At 46.2% G+C, this 16849-nt stretch overlaps 1 protein-coding gene across 3 annotated transcripts in view; it reads right to left on the reverse strand.

Moving 5' to 3' along the window:
* The window catches only part of OSBPL10 (oxysterol binding protein like 10), a 342133-nt gene that overhangs the window by 82176 nt on the left and 243108 nt on the right, over window positions 1–16849 (reverse strand). For all 3 annotated transcript variants that reach the window (XM_027957942.3, XM_042235773.2, XM_042235774.2), the window contains exon 6: window positions 7898–8064. In XM_027957942.3, coding sequence (XP_027813743.1) covers window positions 7898–8064 — 167 coding nt within the window. The remainder of the gene's footprint in view (window positions 1–7897; window positions 8065–16849) is intronic.

Below are 16849 nucleotides of genomic sequence, written 5' to 3' on the forward strand. Positions count from 1 at the left end.
ATCTGGAAAGTTTGATGCGGTTAAACTCTCTGACTGAGGAAGGAGAATGGAGCAGAAAACAGGTGATCATGTCACCCGTGAACTTTCTTGTTACAAAGTCTGGACATGGTCGACAACATTTCCTACAGAGCAACCATTAACCTTTGCGGACCTATCACAGAAATCACAAAAGCAATTTCCCACCATTATGACGATGGGTGAGCTGTCTCAGTCCCTGGTCAAACAGTTGATAACAAACAAATGTGTGTCAAATATTTTGAACAAATCTTCAAGGTTGAAAATGTATGCTAAGAGAATTATCCAGGACTTCCCTGACGGTCCGGGGGTTAAGAATCTGTGTACTAGTGCAGGGGACACAGGTTTAATCCTTGGTCTGGGAACATCCCACACGCCACGAGGCACCTGAGCCAGTGAGCTGCAACCACTGAAGCCTGCACTCTAGACCCCAGGCTCTGCAACAGGAGAAGCTCCTGCGAGGAGCAGGCCACACGTCCCACTGCATCGAAGAGCAGTCCCCAGTCACCGCAACTAGAGAAAGCCCGGGGACAGCAGCCAAGAGCCAGCACAGCCACAATAATAACTTAGTTAAAAAAATCATCCAAACGATCAAAATAGCATACCACCTTATCTTGAAAAATCTATCACCATCCCATGCCTTATCCTTATGCTCAAATCTACACATACCTATACACTGATGCATTGTGGAGGTGAGGCATAAAACATCATCAAAATGGCTTGAGATTAGACTGGCCAGGCTTCAACTTGAATTTCAGAGTCTTTCAAATCTGACAGCCCTTATGTTAAGTGAGTGGTTCAAAAGTTCTGAGCTAAAAATGACAGTTCAACCAAGGGCATGACAATTCTTCTTGAGCCAGCATTCAGCTAAATCTTTTATATCCGTCTCTTCCCCTCATTGGCAATACAATACCCTTCATTGGAGAAGGAGGGATTTATGACATAAGCACTTGAAAATTCAGTTCTGCCATCTTCTAACCAAAGCCCACTTAGCTAACTTATATGCGGATCCAGTCCTTAGTAGGGACGTCAGGAGAAGTTCTTTCTGGACCTGCTAGACTTGGGGGATGCAGGGCACATGGTCTCTTGCTGGCAGTGCTGCCACTTCGAGGCAGATGATTCACCAAGCAAAGTGCTCTAATGAAACAGTCAGCCCAGGGCTGACAGGCGCTGACAGCATGCGCCTGAGACACGGCATCAGGACTTTCCGCTGAAGGTACCCGTGTGTGTGTGCTAAGTCGCTCAGTCATGTCCAACTCTTTGCGACCCCATGGACTATAGCCTGCCAGGCTCCTCTGTCCATGGGATTCCCCAGGGAAGAATACTGGAGTGGGTTCCCATCCCCTCCTCCAGGGACCTTCCCGACCCAGAGACTGAACCCAAGCCTTTCATGTCTCCTGCACTGGCAGGTGGGTTCTTTACCTCCAGCACCACCTGGGAAGCCACAGCGGGCGATTAACGAGATGCCGCTCCAGTTCCTCTCCAGGCCAGGGGTAGGTGTCTGGGCACCAAATAAACACCTCCAGTGATATGCCCAACAAAGGAAGCCAAACTCGTGAATACCGACTGCACGACTCCATTTAGCCGGGTGTTCCGAAAAAGGCAAAACTACGTGCAAGGAAGACAGGTGAGTGCTCACCAGGGGCCAGAGGAGCTAAATAAACAGGAACCCAAGGGAATCTTGGAAAGTGGTGGAACTGCTGTAACAAATCAAAGGACAGAAGCGATAAAACTGCATTTTTAAAGGGGTGAGTTTTATTATTTATGAATTTACCTCTATAAACCTGACTTTTAGGACAAATGAGGGGTTTTACCCCTCAGATATATTGTTTAGAACAGCAGTCCCCAATCTTTTTGGCACCAGGGGCCAGATGCATGAAAGACAATTTCTCCATGGACCAGGGATTGGGGTGGAGGTGGGAGGTGGCTTCAGGATGACTCCAGAGCACTCCCTTTATTGGGCGCTGCGTTTCTATCATTACTACATCAGCTCCACCTCAGATCATCAGGCCCTAGATCCTAGGGGCTGGGGACCCCGCTCTAGAAAGATGGGTCAGCATCCAGGACTGCCCCCGTGCCATCCTCCGCTTCCTTACTTCAACAACAGCCCGGCCAGTCCAGACCCGGTGCTGGGAATGGAAACCACTTCAGGTGTTTTGCCCAGGAAGGGATGTGATACGGGAACTGGGTATGTACAGTGTCACTGGTCTGAAGGAACATAACCCCCCCTTACCCCCCGCCGCCGCTTAGGCTTTTTAGCTCAAGAGCCAGCACTGCAGGTGGCCCTGACCCCAGTATCTGGATGCTGCTGCTGCTGCAGCGGCTTCAGCAGCCTCTCCCGCCAGTGCAGGGGGACTGAACAGAGTTCTGACCACTGCACCTGCCTCTGAACACATCCCTGCATCACCCTGACCACCAGTTACACCAGCAGAAGGGATATGGGCCCCATCTCAGCTTCCAGCTCCCACACAAATGCACCAAGAAAACCATCAGGCATTTAGAGACCTCACTGTGAAAAAGCAAAGGACCTGGGGACCTGCACTTGAGCTGGTGGGTTTTCGGTCCAGAGGGTGGATAAAAGTCAAGAGCACCAGGCCCAACGTCTCCCCTTCTCCTGTCTTAAAACAAGGTGTACTTCGACAAAGAAAGCACAACCAAAACCTTTTTCTGTCTAAACTTAACATTTCAAACACGTTAAGAGAGTTGAATTATCATTCTACTAACAGGGGAAACCAAGATCCTCACTTGCTTCATTATGTGAGAATATTTCATTTTCACATTTAGTTAGTTCCAGCCCCAGCAGAATAAAATTTTGAGATCACTGCATTTGATAACAAGGCCAACCATGACTTTCTTGTAACTCACGTTATTAAATACACACTGCTCTGAGATCTGTTCTGTTGAGAATGAAACAGACTGAGCTTGAAAATGCATTCATTTCCAGATACGTGTAAGTTGCTTTATGGTAAGCCAGAACCAGGGGAGGGGAGTGTGAAATTGAGATTTAGGGTAAGAAATGTACATTTCCTTTTTGTCTCTATTTCTGGCACAGAGTTCCTTAAACCCTCAGAATTTCCTAAGAAGTGAGAGCTTTAAATGTGTCATTTGTTATGTTAGTGAGTGACTTTTGTAAGCCCCTGGTCCCCTAAGGATGGGAGATGGTTGTCCGAGGGGCTGACGCCCTGTGATGAGAGGGCTGGAGTTTTCAGTCCCACGCCCTGTCTCCAGGGAGGGAAGAGGAGCTGGAGGTGCTTTAATCACTGGAGAATCATCAATGGCCAAGAATTTCTTTACTCTTGCCTATGCAATGAGACCTCCATAAAACCTCTAAAGGGTTCAGAGAACACTCTGGTAGGTGAATAGGTGGGGTGCAGGGAGGCGCACGTACACTCAGAGGGGCAGCAAAGCTCCAAGCTCCTCCCTACAGACCTTGCCCTGAGCTTTTTTTCCTTCTGTTTCTGAATGACATCCTTCCGTAGGAAACCGGTAAATGTTTCTCTGAGTTCTGTGAGCCACTCTAGCAAATTCATCACACCTGAGAGAAGGACGGCACTCTCCAGTCCATAGCCAGTTGGTCAGAAGCACAGGTGAGAACCTGGACTTGTGACTGGCATCTGGTGGAAGGCGGGGCTCAGTCTCACAGTCTGAGCCCTTCCCCTGTACGATCTGGTGCACCCTCCCGGTAGACAGCATCAGAACTGACTTGGAGGATGCCAGTCTGTGTCAGATGGGAATTGGATTGAGTTAATTGCTTGATGTACTTTGGCCACCTCATGGGAAGAGTTGACTCATTGGAAAAGACTTTGATGCTGGGAGGGATTGGGGGCAGGAGGAGAAGGGGACGACAGAGGATGAGATGGCTGGATGGCATCGCTGACTCAATGGACGTGAATCTGAGTGAACTCCGGGAGTTGGTGATGAACAGGGAGGCCTGGCGTGCTGCGATTCATGGGGTCGCAAAGAGTTGGACACAACTGAGCGACTGAACTGAACTGAATTCCTTGATGGCATAAAAAGACACGAACAGGGACTTTCCTGGTGGTCCAGAGATCCTGCACTTCCACTTCAGAGGGCATGGGTTCAATCCCTGGCGGGGGAATAAAGATCCCGAGTGCCATACAATATGGCCAAAAAATAATAAAATAAACACCATAAATATACATCGGAGTGTTTATACCCTAACTTGTGCTCCTAAAGACCGAACATGATCACAACAGTAAGCCAGAAGAACGTATTTGTCTAAAGCATCACAATATCTACAATTCCTAGTCTCCCAGTGACCACCCACTTAGTAACTATATTCTCAATATCATAAGGGATAAGGAACATTCTCATAAGGAACTTTTTCGCCTTCAGGAATTTCACTTCACTTCTTCTGGGGTTGTTTCTCCAAAATTATACCAAAGGGAGACAATGAAAACATCCTTTTTCTGACAAGAACACTATTGGGTGGCTGACGCTAGCTTCTTCAGTCCTCACAACAACCAAAGACAAAGCACAATGGCCTAAAATAAAAACAGCGTCCAGCCAACACTAGCTGTTTGGGTTGCAAAAATCATCTACCAGAGGCGTTACTGGAAAAAATGAGGGAAGGCTTTGCAAAAGAACTCTTAATCCTTCCTTCTCAGAAAACCATCACACCCACATCACAACCCGTAAGTCTTGCCTGCCATAAGGGATTACCAGACAATATCTCCTACTGGGCCCACAAAAAGAATAAGGGCAAAAGTGACAACAAGAAATTAATGATTGTCCCTAACTTCAGGGGGGGAAGTTCTCCTGAGTGCTTCTCCTTCAAGGTATATTTAAGTTGAACTTCGGAGCTAGTTATTTCATAGGGATAATGATATACTTTTCTGCCTGTGCTACTAACCGGAAAGCAAAGTGGGCAATAACTTTATGTTTTAAAAAAAACCAGATCTCTCAAACTTTGGAGTTACAGGAAGCACCCATGGGAAAGCAGCACACAGGCAGGGAAGAATTCAGAATGTGGAATGCCAGCAGCCCTGATAATCAGCTAAATAGGTTACCAAACAGACATTTCTCCTAGAACACAGAGACGGCCTACAGGAACATGAAGAGAGGCTCAAGGCCACTAATTATTCAGTTCAGTTCACTCTCTCAGTCGTGGTCTGACTCTTGGGGACCCCATGGACGCCAGGCCTCCCTGTAAATCACCAACTCATGGAGTTCACCCAAACTCATGTCCACTGAGTCAGTGATGCCATCCAACCATCTCATCCTCTGTCTTCCCCTTCTCCTCCAGCCCTCTATCTTTCCCAGCATCAGGGTCTTTTCAGATGAGTCAGCTCTTCGCATCAGGTGGCCAAAGTATTGGAGTTTCAGCTTCAATGTCAGTCCTTCCAATGAACACTCAGGACTGATCTCCTTTAGGATGGAGTGGTTGGATCTCCTTGCAGTCCAAGGGACTCTCAACAGTCTTTTCGAAAACCACAGTTCGAAAGCATCAATTCTTTGGCGCTCAGCTTTCTTTATAGTCCAACTCTCACATGCATACATGACTACTGGAAAAACCATAGCCTTGACGAGACAGACCTTTATTGACAAAGTAATGTCTCTGCTTTTTAATATGCTGTCTAGGTTGGTCATAACTTTCCTTCCAAGGAGTAAGCTAATTATTAAAGAAATGCAAATCAAAACTACCACGAAGTACCACCTCACACTGGTCAGAATGACTATCTTTAAAAAGTCTACAAATAACAAATGCTAGAGAAGATGTAGAGAAAAGGGAACCCTCCTACACTGTTGTTTGGAATGTAAGCTGGTGCAGTCACAGTGGAAAACACTACTGAGGTTCCTCAAAAAAAAACTAAAAACAGAATTACCACATGATCCAGCTGTCTCACTCCTAGGCATATATCCAGACATGGCTCTAATTCAAATACCTGCACCCCAGTGTTCATGGAAACAGCCTAAATATCCATTGACGGATGAATGCAGAAAGGATACACACACCACAGACACATACACACGTGTGTATGTGTAATAACCTCTAGCTGCATCCATGTTGCTCATTCTTTAAGGCTGACTAGTATTCCATGATATATAAATTATAATTATATATATACACACACACACACAACTAGAGATTATTGCATTAAGTGAAGTAAGTCAGAAGGAGAAAGACAAATACCATAGGATATCACCGACCTGTGCAATCTAAAATATGATACAAACGAACCTCTGACAAACAGACTCATGGGCACAGAGAACAGACTTGTAGTCAGCAAGCCGGGGCTACTGGGAACTGAGAGACTGGGAGGTTGGTGTTGGCAGATGCAAACTCTTTTATGGAATGGATAACCAACAAGATCTTACAACCCTGTATAGCACAAGGGACTACTGATATATTCAATATCCTGTGATAAACCATAATGGAAAAGAACATTTTATAAAAGGATTATGTATAACTGAATCACTTTGCTGTACAGCACAAATTAACCCACTATAAATCAACTAAACGTCAATAAATAAATAAAATCTTTTTTTTAAAAGCTTATTAGATGACAGTCTGCTAGGGTTTCCGTGATGCTGCTGTGCACAGGATTTAAACAATTATTTCTGAAGATCTAAGTATTTCTCTTTTCATTTCTTTCTAGAGCAAGTTTTAAGTATGTGTATTATGGTGTGAAGTCCCAAAGCTTCTTTCCCAATGGAATGGAAGGGACTGGAGTTCTCAGCCCCTTAGCAGCGAAGTACCCCTCCTCAAACGTGACCCCACCCAAGGCTCTCAAAAGAGCTACCCAATGCCAAGCTCCAATCATCCTCTCAGCTGCCAACTTACCTTGTGAGGCAACTACATGTCAGCTGCAAGGGTTCCCCACCTGAAACTCGGTGCATGGCCAGAGGCAAAGGCCTTTCAAAATCTCACATCCCCTATCATTTCATCATCTGTGAAGTCACCTTACAGATGCTGATGAAATACTCTGTGGGCAGGCTAACCCTGCCTCTGGAAGACCTAGGCGCTTTAGTCACCCTTGGAGAAAAGAACCACGTGAAGCTGGGAGAAAAATGCCAATGGAGGACCAAGACCATTTGATCCAAGATGCCGCTTTGGGGCTTGCACCCTTACAAAATAGATCTTGTTCTATAATTCTGAAGCCAAAGTGATTTCAACTGAAATGAAGAACTACCTCTAACACATGGTTACAGTAGGTCCCAGCCCAGTTTACGAGATCATGTCAACAGGAAACGTGCATCCAAAGAAACAGAGAAAACAGAAATTCACTCGTGACACAGGAGAAACGAACAAAAGGCAGGCTGCATTTGGCTTCTCTCCAGCTGCCACTCAGCGGCCAGGAGCATCGTGCAGGCAGGTCACAGGGCCCGGGGAGCCTGTGGGGGTCTGGCTGGCCGCTAAGGTCGACAGAGCTGCTCGTCCCTGGACCTGGGCTGCAATGCAGCACCTGGAAGAGCCCCAGCCACTGCCCGTGGGCTCGCCCGGTCCTGTAGCATGCGGGGAGTGAGCGTGGAAGGCAGGCGCTCACGGTATTAGCACAACCAACACAAAGAAGCCGCTATTTTAGGGAGTGATATAATATATTGTAACTGCTCCCATCATGTCAACAGGCGTCACGTCCGTGGGTGTGTTAGAATCTCTCCTGCTCAATATGAAGATAACTTCCATTTCAATGAAAATAGGAGATTCCCCATCGGTTGCATCATAATTCGCCCACGGCAGCTGCCAGGCAGCAGAACAGGCGTGCTCGGGGGTGATTTTGTCTCCCCGAGTGATGCTTCCATTTTATCGCTGGTCTCCTCTTAAAATCCTGAGATGAGCAAGTTACAAATATAATTACTCTCTTTCCCAGCAAGCACTAACACAAGCCGTACACGGTGCTAGAGAGGACAGGCGGCTTACCTCTGGCTCTGGCTCTGGCTCTGGCGGGAAGGCTTGCTCGTCCTCCGTGGAGTTGGGTAAAATGGCCCAGGTGATGCTGGCGCTGGCTGATGGCAAGGAGCCAAGTGTCCCATTTTTCAGCTGCTCTGTGGAGTGCGACTTGGGCCCGTGCCATCCCAGGATGCTTTCTGAAATAAAGACCAAGGATGATGCCAAGCATTTTCCAAATCCAACATTTAGAGCTCAAGAAGAATCACACTAGATGAGAAGCCCAAAGTGACGTGGGCCCAGCTTTAAGTGGACGGTGGTGGATTTCAGTTGATTCAGTGCACTGAAGTGTAGATTCAGATCATCTATTCATAAACAGGTCTCTGCATAATGACCATATCAGAATCACCATAGGCTGTGTCTCTCCCCATTCCTGGACAAAAGCAAGTTTGCCACATTTCCTTAAGGCTGTTTTTATTATTTTTTTTATCTGTTTAAAAATACTTTAAAATATTTACAATAAAAAAACAAAAGTCGAGGACTCCCCTGGCGGTCCCGTAGTTCCCAAGGCAGGGGGCATAAGTTCGATCCCTGGTCAGGAAAGATTCTGCACGATGTGGGCAAAAAATAAAAAATAACAACGTAGAATTTTATCAGAGACAGGCTGCTCAAAATGCAGTTTGAGTGCAGTTTGACGACCAGAGCTGAGAAAAGACATCTGCAGTGTGATGATGTCACAAGCCCACAGCCATGCGATGCAGCCGGCGCGGCAGAAGTCAAGAAGCCACATCACTGAAGACAGATGTGGTCATGCCATAACAGCAAAAACACTTCTGGGGTTACCAGATTGGTGTTTATAAAATGCTGGTTTTCCTTCTCTCTTTATTTGGCCATGCCACATGGCTGGCAGGATCTTAGTGCCATTATCAGGGATTGAACCCAGGCCTCCAGCAGCAGAATCAAGAGTCCCAACCACTGGACTGCCAGCGAATTCCCTGTAAAGCATTTTTCTAATCTTCCCTAGATCCTTAAGAACAAGAAAGCCTTTCTAACTCTAATACTAACCTTTGTAAGCGTATATGCTCAGTTGTGCCTGACTCTTTGCGACCCCACGAACTGCAGACTGCCAGGCTCCTCTGTCCCTGGGATTCTCCAGGCAAGAATACTGGAGTGGGTTGCCATGCCTTCCTCCAGGGGGTTTCCCTGACCCAGGGATGGAACCTGGGTTTCCTGTGGCTCCCGCACTGGCAGGCGGGTTCCTTAAGCACTGAGTCACCAGGGCATCCCCGACCTTCCTAAGAGTCATGGGTTACTGTAGAATAGTTGTATACGCTTCCTAAGGGGGCAGGAAGTACCTGGAGGCAGATTTCTATACCCCACCGCAGTCCTGCCATTAGAAGAAGAGCTAGCCTCACACTCAGCTGAAGCGGGGATTCCGTCCTCAGCCTGGGAGCAGGAGTGAGCGAGTCAGGGAAGGGTGGCTCATGCAGACTGGCTCACACGAAGAAGGGCTCAGTCGCCCTTCAGCGCTCAGACGCTGCCCGCCACCTGCTCTTCTCCCCCTGCTGCTCACAATGCCCAAGCAAGGCTACGTTTTTTCAAGCTCTTCAAAGTAATGAAGTCTTGGTGGGCACTATTTCCCTGCTAAGACTGGCATCCTTCCTTCATCTACCTGGTGGAGGAGGTCTCCCACATAAATCCAGGGATCGACTCAACCGGCTCTCACTCAGGCCCCCTGCCCAGGACCATGCTGGGCAAGGCAGCGCGCCACAGGCTCCCCTCCACCCCAATATATTGGGAAGAGTTGTTTCACTGTCTTCCGGCCCTTAGTGCTACCTGAACTCACTCTCCAATCCTTTGGCCACCTGATGCAAAAAACTGACTCCTCAGAAAAGACCCTGATGCTGGGAAAGATTGAAGGCAGGAGGAGAAGGGGACAACAGAGGATGAGATGGCTGGACGGCATCACCAACTCGATGGACGTGAGTCTGAGCAAGCTCCGGGAGATGGCCGGGGCTCCAGTCCATGGGGTCACAAACAGCTGGACACGACTGAGTGACTGAACTGAACTCAACCTGTGCATTCATTTATTGTCTGCCTTCCTCTTCTCCCTAAAAACTCAGCAAAGACCAGGACAGGAAGGGGAGGTGGCAATGCACGCTGGGAAATGCAGTTTTTTGCACAGTCTACAGACTCCGAGCATTAAAGCCCAGCGAGTGAGGACAGGAGAGAAGCCCACCTCAGACCAGTCCAGCCGCTCTGATCCCCAGTCACTGGGGGGGAGTCTGCACAGACCTACATTGTGTGAGGATAAAGGAGGGAAATTCTAAGAGTGAATGAAAAAGGCTGTATAAATTGATCAATTCTGCAGTGAACATCGGTAGCAGGGGCCCCTGCACCCTCATTTTCTTTCTTCCTCTCAGCTCCAGCCCTTCCCAAAGTGGAAGCCAAAGCAAAGACCTTGAAAGGCCAAGAGAGCAGTGATTAAAGGCATCCACGGCCATAAAACGAAAAAAGAAGATGATCCATACATTACTCATCCTCCAATGGCCCAAAATACTGTGGCTCAGGAGGGAGCCCAGATATCCTCAGAAGAGTGCCCCTGGAAGAAACAAGTTTGACCACTATGCCATCAAGTTCCCCCTCAACCAGCGAGTCAGCCGCAAAGATAACAGAAGGCACAGCACACCTGGTGTTCACTGTGGATGTCAAGGCCAACAAGGACCCGATTAAACAGGCTGTGAAGACGTTCTATGACATCAACATGGCCAAGGTCAATACCCTCATCAGGCCTGATGGAGAGAAGGCGGCATATGTCCAACTGGCTCCTGACTGTGATGCTTTGGATGCTGCCAATAAAACTGGGATCATCTAAACTGAGTGCAGCCAGCTAATTCTCAAGTTTCCACTGTTTTTTTTTGTTGTTGTTGTTCGTTTGTTGGTTTTTAAACAACTCTACAGTGCTTGAGAAAAGAAATAGTATCCTGAGAAGGATACTCAGAAGGCTGAGAGGAACACTATATCTCTGAAATTTACTCTAATGGTAAGGTGTCAGAGAAAACATCAGGAGAGGTGTATCCTTGACACAATACAAAATAAAGTGACCACTATGAAATGAGAACCCCAAGGCAGAAGAAGAAAACAGGCTGAGGTGAAGAGAGAGATGGAGGCAGGAGGGATTATTATGAGGAAATAAAGCCATAATGTTGGCTTAATTAGCAGACTTAAGGTTAACAGGAGAGTGAAAAAGTTGGCTTAAAGCTCAACATTCAGAAAACAAAGATCATGGCATCTGGTCCCATCACTTCATGGGAAATAGATGGGGAAACAGTGGAAACAGTGTCAGACTATTTTTCGGGGCTTCAAAATCACTGCAGATGGTGATTGCAGCCATGAAATTAAAAGACGCTTACTCCCTGGCAGAAGAGTTATGACCAACCTAGATAGTATATTCAAAAGCAGAGACATTACTTTGCCAACAAAGGTTCGTCTAGTCAAGGCTATGGTTTTTCCAGTGGTCATGTATGGATGTGAGTTGGACTGTGAAGAAGGCTGAGTGCCAAAGAATTGATGCTTTTGAACTGTGGTGTTGGAGAAGACTCTTGAGAGTCCCTTGGACTGCAAGGAGGTCCAACCAGTCCATTCTGAAGGAGATCAGCCCTGGGATTTCTTTGGAAGGAATGATGCTAAAGCTGAAACTCCAGTACTTTGGCCACCTCATGCGAAGAGTTGACTCATTGGAAAAGACTCTGAGGCTGGGAGGGATTGGGGGCAGGAGGAGAAGGGGATGACCCAGGATGAGATGGCTGGATGGCATCACTGACTCGATGGACATGAGTTTCAGTGAACTCTGGGAGTTGGTGATGGACAGGGAGGCCTGGCGTGCTGTGATTCATGGGGTCACAAAGAGTCGGACACGACTGAGCGACAGAACTGAACTGAAGGTTAATACTGAAACAAGGTTAAAACTGAATCAACACTGTAGAAAGTCAAGCAGCTGCCAAGGGCACACGGGTCAGCAATAAGACAGAAGATTCAGGCCTTCCCTGGTGGTCCAGAGACTAAGAAGCCATCTACCAATGTAGGGGTCATGTGTTCGATCCCTAGTCCAGGAAGATTCCGCACGCCATGGAGCAAGTAACACCACGCACCGCAGCTACTGAGCCAGTGCTCCAGAGCCCATACTCTGCAGCAGGAGAAGCCACCACAGTGAGAAGCCCACAAACCACAGCTAGAGGCTGGCCCCCACTCACTGCAACCAGAGAGAGCCTGCGCACAGCGACAAACAGCTAGTGCAGACAAAAATAAATAATAATAATAGGGACTGTCTTAAAGACAGAAGATACAGGGCAGGGACCTTTAAGCTGAAAGAGATCAGTGGGACAAATGGAACAAAACCAATAAACAGTAACAGGAGTAAAGCAACACACAGCCGGAGCGGAAGAGCGGGTTATGGGTCCTGTGAAAACAGCCCACCACAGTCCAGCAGAACCAATCAGAAAAGACTCATATCTAGACACAGCTTTCAATATTTTCTTAGGTTTTTTTCTTACTGAAATGTCAAACACACACAAAAATAGAAGAGTTTAATGAATGCCTGGCTCATGAAGTTTGGCAACACTTTTTAATTAAAAAAAAAATCAAGAGGAAAGTCTTGGCTTTTGCCGCAACGCTAAATGCCAAAAGACGACAGATGAAGAGAAGAATGTAAATGAATATCTACATATTTCCGGGTGGGTGCGGGGCTGGAAAGATAATGCTTGTCTTCAGACAAATTATCTTTCCTCTGCTGAAAACAGCATTTGTTGAGCTCTTGCTAGGTGCCAAGGACTACTATACAAAAAATTTTCTTTTTAAAGTTATTATTTAATTAATTTATTTGGCTGGGCCGGGTCTTATTTGCGGCATGCAGGATCTTCTTCTTCCTCCTCTTTTATTTGCAGCACCTTTAGCTGTGGCATGCAAACTCCCAGTTGCAGCATACTGAATCTAGTTCTCCAGTCAGGGATCAAACCTGGACCCCCACACTGGGAGCAAAGAGTCTTTACCACTGGACCACCAGGCAAGTCCCTATCAGATGGAATTTTTGTGTGTTAACTCATCTAATTCTAATGATGACCCATGAGGTAAGTCCTAGGACTTACCTCTTGACAGATAAGCAAAGAGGCGTGCAGAGCCAGTAAGCGTCAGGAGTAAATGGCAGATGAACACCCAGGCCACCTGTGCCCAGAGCCCAGACTCTCAAACTCTACCCTCTATGCCTTCTGAGCACCACTGCAGGGACTCAGAAAATATCCCACTTTCTGGGAAAAAAATGACTTGAGGACATATCCCAACACATGAAGACAAGCAGCAGGATAAAGAGCTCAAGACTGGAGAAGCTGTGTGAAAGGAATGGCAAAGAGCGATGAGCCCAGCTGAACGCAAGGCTGAGCAGGGCTGGGACTCGGGAGGGAAAAGGCACTTGCCTCTGGGTAAAATTTAAAGAGGCACCAAGACGTAATCAAGATAAATGACACGTTCATGCAATATTGTTTAAATCAAAATTAGTGTCAAAACAAAAAAAATGTCTTAAAGGACTCAGTTGCCTCTCCCAGTCAAGCCCTATCTTTAAGATTTTGATATTTTGTCCATCCTGGACTTTTTTGCATTAATTTTGGTTTAAAGATATTGCATTAAAACATCATTTATCTCAATGACTTTGGTACCATTAAATTCATGCTCACAGTAGGTGTTCCACTCATCACACCCCGTCCTAGCCCTGGAACTGAATTTAAATACTTCTTGAAGACATGAAGCACCACTATTAAGTCAACATTCCTCTAAAGAGATTTAATCATTACTACACATAATTGAGTATTAAATCAATATTAAAATACTGATAATATCTCGTATATTTTAATAAAAAATTGGGAAGTCTACTGAGAAAAAAAGGAAATTAAAATATTTCGTCTTCATCACTCTATACAATGTGTCATTCTTGATTTTGACAATTACAATAATACAAGTCAATGAATCTTTATGAAGACTGCAGTATAGCCACTACTATAATTTATATACATATTTCCCCCCAAAATGCTATAGAAAAGGAAACACAACCTGTGTAGCAAAATGAGAGGAAACAAGAAAAGCAGCACAGAAACACAGAGACAAAAAGCGTAATGGAGACTAACAGAAAAACAAGCAGCGGGGTAAGGAAAAAAAATAACTGGCCTGCATGATGTGTTTGAAAGACAAATTCTCAAGATTGTGTTGTAAAACAAAACACAAGTCTAAACCAGATTTCATTAATCCAAAGACACACCAATTTTCACATTTTAACATCTCTGAAATTGGAGCTCATCTTCTGCTCCACAATGTGGCATAGTTTAATTGGCACCTTTTCCTTAGTGGCACAAAGGCTCATGGTATGTGTTACTACGGATGCGTTGGACAGGTGAGAAAAAACGCCTCACCTATAGAAAGTGACTCAGAAGGTCTACGGCAGAAAGATGATCACAGACATACCAGCAAGTACAAACGCAAAGAAAACCAGGCTCTAACATCACCACGTGGCTGCTGACCGTAGCCTGCTGGTCGTATGTCAATTACCTTTCACTTTCCAGTCCACCCTAAAGCTCCTGCATGGCAGACCGTCAGAGATGATCCAGCAGGAGAGAGGAGGAAGGCAATGGGTCAGGTGTTCACCAATTTGCAAACCAGTGCTTACACCAGGTTTTGACGCATGCCTGCAGCTCCTCACACAACACACCTTAGTAGACACAGGAAACCCAAGAAACAGGGGGCGGGGGAAATAACTTTCTGGTTCTCTTAACCAACCAGAAGCAGAAAGAAAGCTACGGAAGATTTAACCACGGGCTTAAAGCTCTGACTGTGGGACTGTCTGACTCTGCTCTTGGCCTCAGCTTACCCCTTGCTGGAGCTCTGGAGGCTGCAGTACCCACACCAGCGCTGTGATGTCTCTGCCGAAACAGACGCCAGTGACAGGGGAGGCACTGGAAAGCCCCCCACTGTTCCTGTAACACAGTGAACTCCCGCCTCCGGGGTGCAGTCAATCTGAGAGGGCTTTCCCCAAATGAGTAAGACTGACGTTTACAAACATGGGGAAAACATAGGGTGTATTTACGATGAAAAGCTGGTATGGTAGGATCTGACGGCTTTCTTTATGGAGGAACTGCCAATCAATCTGTTTTGACCGCTGTAAAAAAGTAAATAAATAAAACTGCCCATCAGAAAGATTCTGCAATGGTAGTGTTTCCCAGTATGCTGCTTACTGAAAGGATCATCACATTTTTATCTTGACTTTTTATCACAAAATAAGGGAAGATGACTTAAATGGGATGCACTGCGACCAGAAGCAGTGTCAGGAAAGGACAGATAGAGGTAGAGAAAAGATAAGACACTGTAGGGCCAGAGGGGGAAAAAGGTCTGAGTGGGGAAAAGGGATGAAAGTTAAGAATCTGAAGATGTTTCTGGGAAAAACTGAAGCAGAACAGAAGAAAGAAGTCAACAACTGGGAAAAGCCCAGAAAAGACCCTACAATAATCTCACCAGGACTTTCCTGATGGCCCAGTGGTTAAGACTCCACACTTCCAATACAGGAGGCCTGAGAGCAACTCCCTGATGTTCAAGCTGGTTTTAGACAAGGCAGAGGAACCAGAGATCAAATTGCCAACATCTGCTGGATCATGGAAAAGCAAGAGAATTCCAGAAAAACATCTATTTCTGCTTCATTGACTATGCCAAAGCCTTTGTGTGGATCACAATAAACTGTGGAAAATTCTGAAAGAGATGGGAATACCAGACCACCTAACCTGCCTCTTGAGAAATCTGTATGCAGGTCAGGAAGCAACAGTTAGAACTGGACATGGAACAACAGACTGGTTCCAAATAGGAAAAGGAGTACGACAAGGCTGTTTATTGTCACCCTGCTTCTTTAACTTCTATGCAGAATACATCATGAGAAATGCTGGACTGGAAGAAACACAAGCTGGAATCAAGATTGCCAGGAGAAATATCAATAACCTCAGATATGCAGATGACACCATCCTTATGGCAGAAAGTGAAGAGGAGCTGAAAAGCCTCTTGATGAAAGTGAAAGAGGAGAGTGAAAAAGTTGGCTTAAAGCTCAACATTCAGAAAACGAAGATCATGGCATCCAGTCCCATCACTTCATGGGAAATAGACGGGAAACAGTAGAAACAGTGTCAGACTTTATTTTGGGGGGGCTCCAAAATCACTGCAGATGGTGATTGCAGCCATGAAATTAAAAGACGCTTACTCCTTGGAAGAAAAGTTATGACCAACCTAGATAGTATATTCAAAAGCAGAGACATTACTTTGCTGACTAAGGTCCGTCTAGTCAAGGCTATGGTTTTTCCTGTGGTCATGTATGGATGTGAGAGTTGGGACTGTGAAGAAGGCTGAGTGCTGAAGAATTGATGCGTTTGAACTGTGGTGTTGGAGAAGATTCTTGAGGGTCCCTTGGACTGCAAGGAGATCCAACCAGTCCATTCTGAAGGAGATCAGCCCTGGGATTTCTTTGGAAGGAATGATGCTGAAGCTGAAACTCCAGTACTTTGGCCACCTCATGTGAAGAGTTGACTCATTGGAAAAGACTCTGATGCTGGGAGGGATTGGGGGCAGGAGGAAAAAGAGACGACCCAGGATGAGATGGCTGGATGGCATCACGGACTCGATGGATGTGAGTCTGAGTGAACTCCGGGAGATGGTGATGGACAGGGAGGCCTGGCATGCTGCAATTCATGGGGTCACAAAGAGTTGGACATGACTGAGCGACTGAACTGAACTGAACTGAGTTCAAACCCTGATGAGGGAACTGGTTTCCACATGCTGTGTGGTGCAGCCAAAAGAAAAAAGTCTCATCTATTTGACCCTTTTGGCCAAACCCCAAAATAGCAGGAACCAATGCAACTGGCTTATTAACCAACAATCCTTATAAATCTTAAAAGAAAAAGTTACTGG

This window comes from Ovis aries, chromosome 19, assembly GCF_016772045.2.
Source record: "Ovis aries strain OAR_USU_Benz2616 breed Rambouillet chromosome 19, ARS-UI_Ramb_v3.0, whole genome shotgun sequence".
Classification (NCBI taxonomy): domain Eukaryota; kingdom Metazoa; phylum Chordata; class Mammalia; order Artiodactyla; family Bovidae; genus Ovis; species Ovis aries.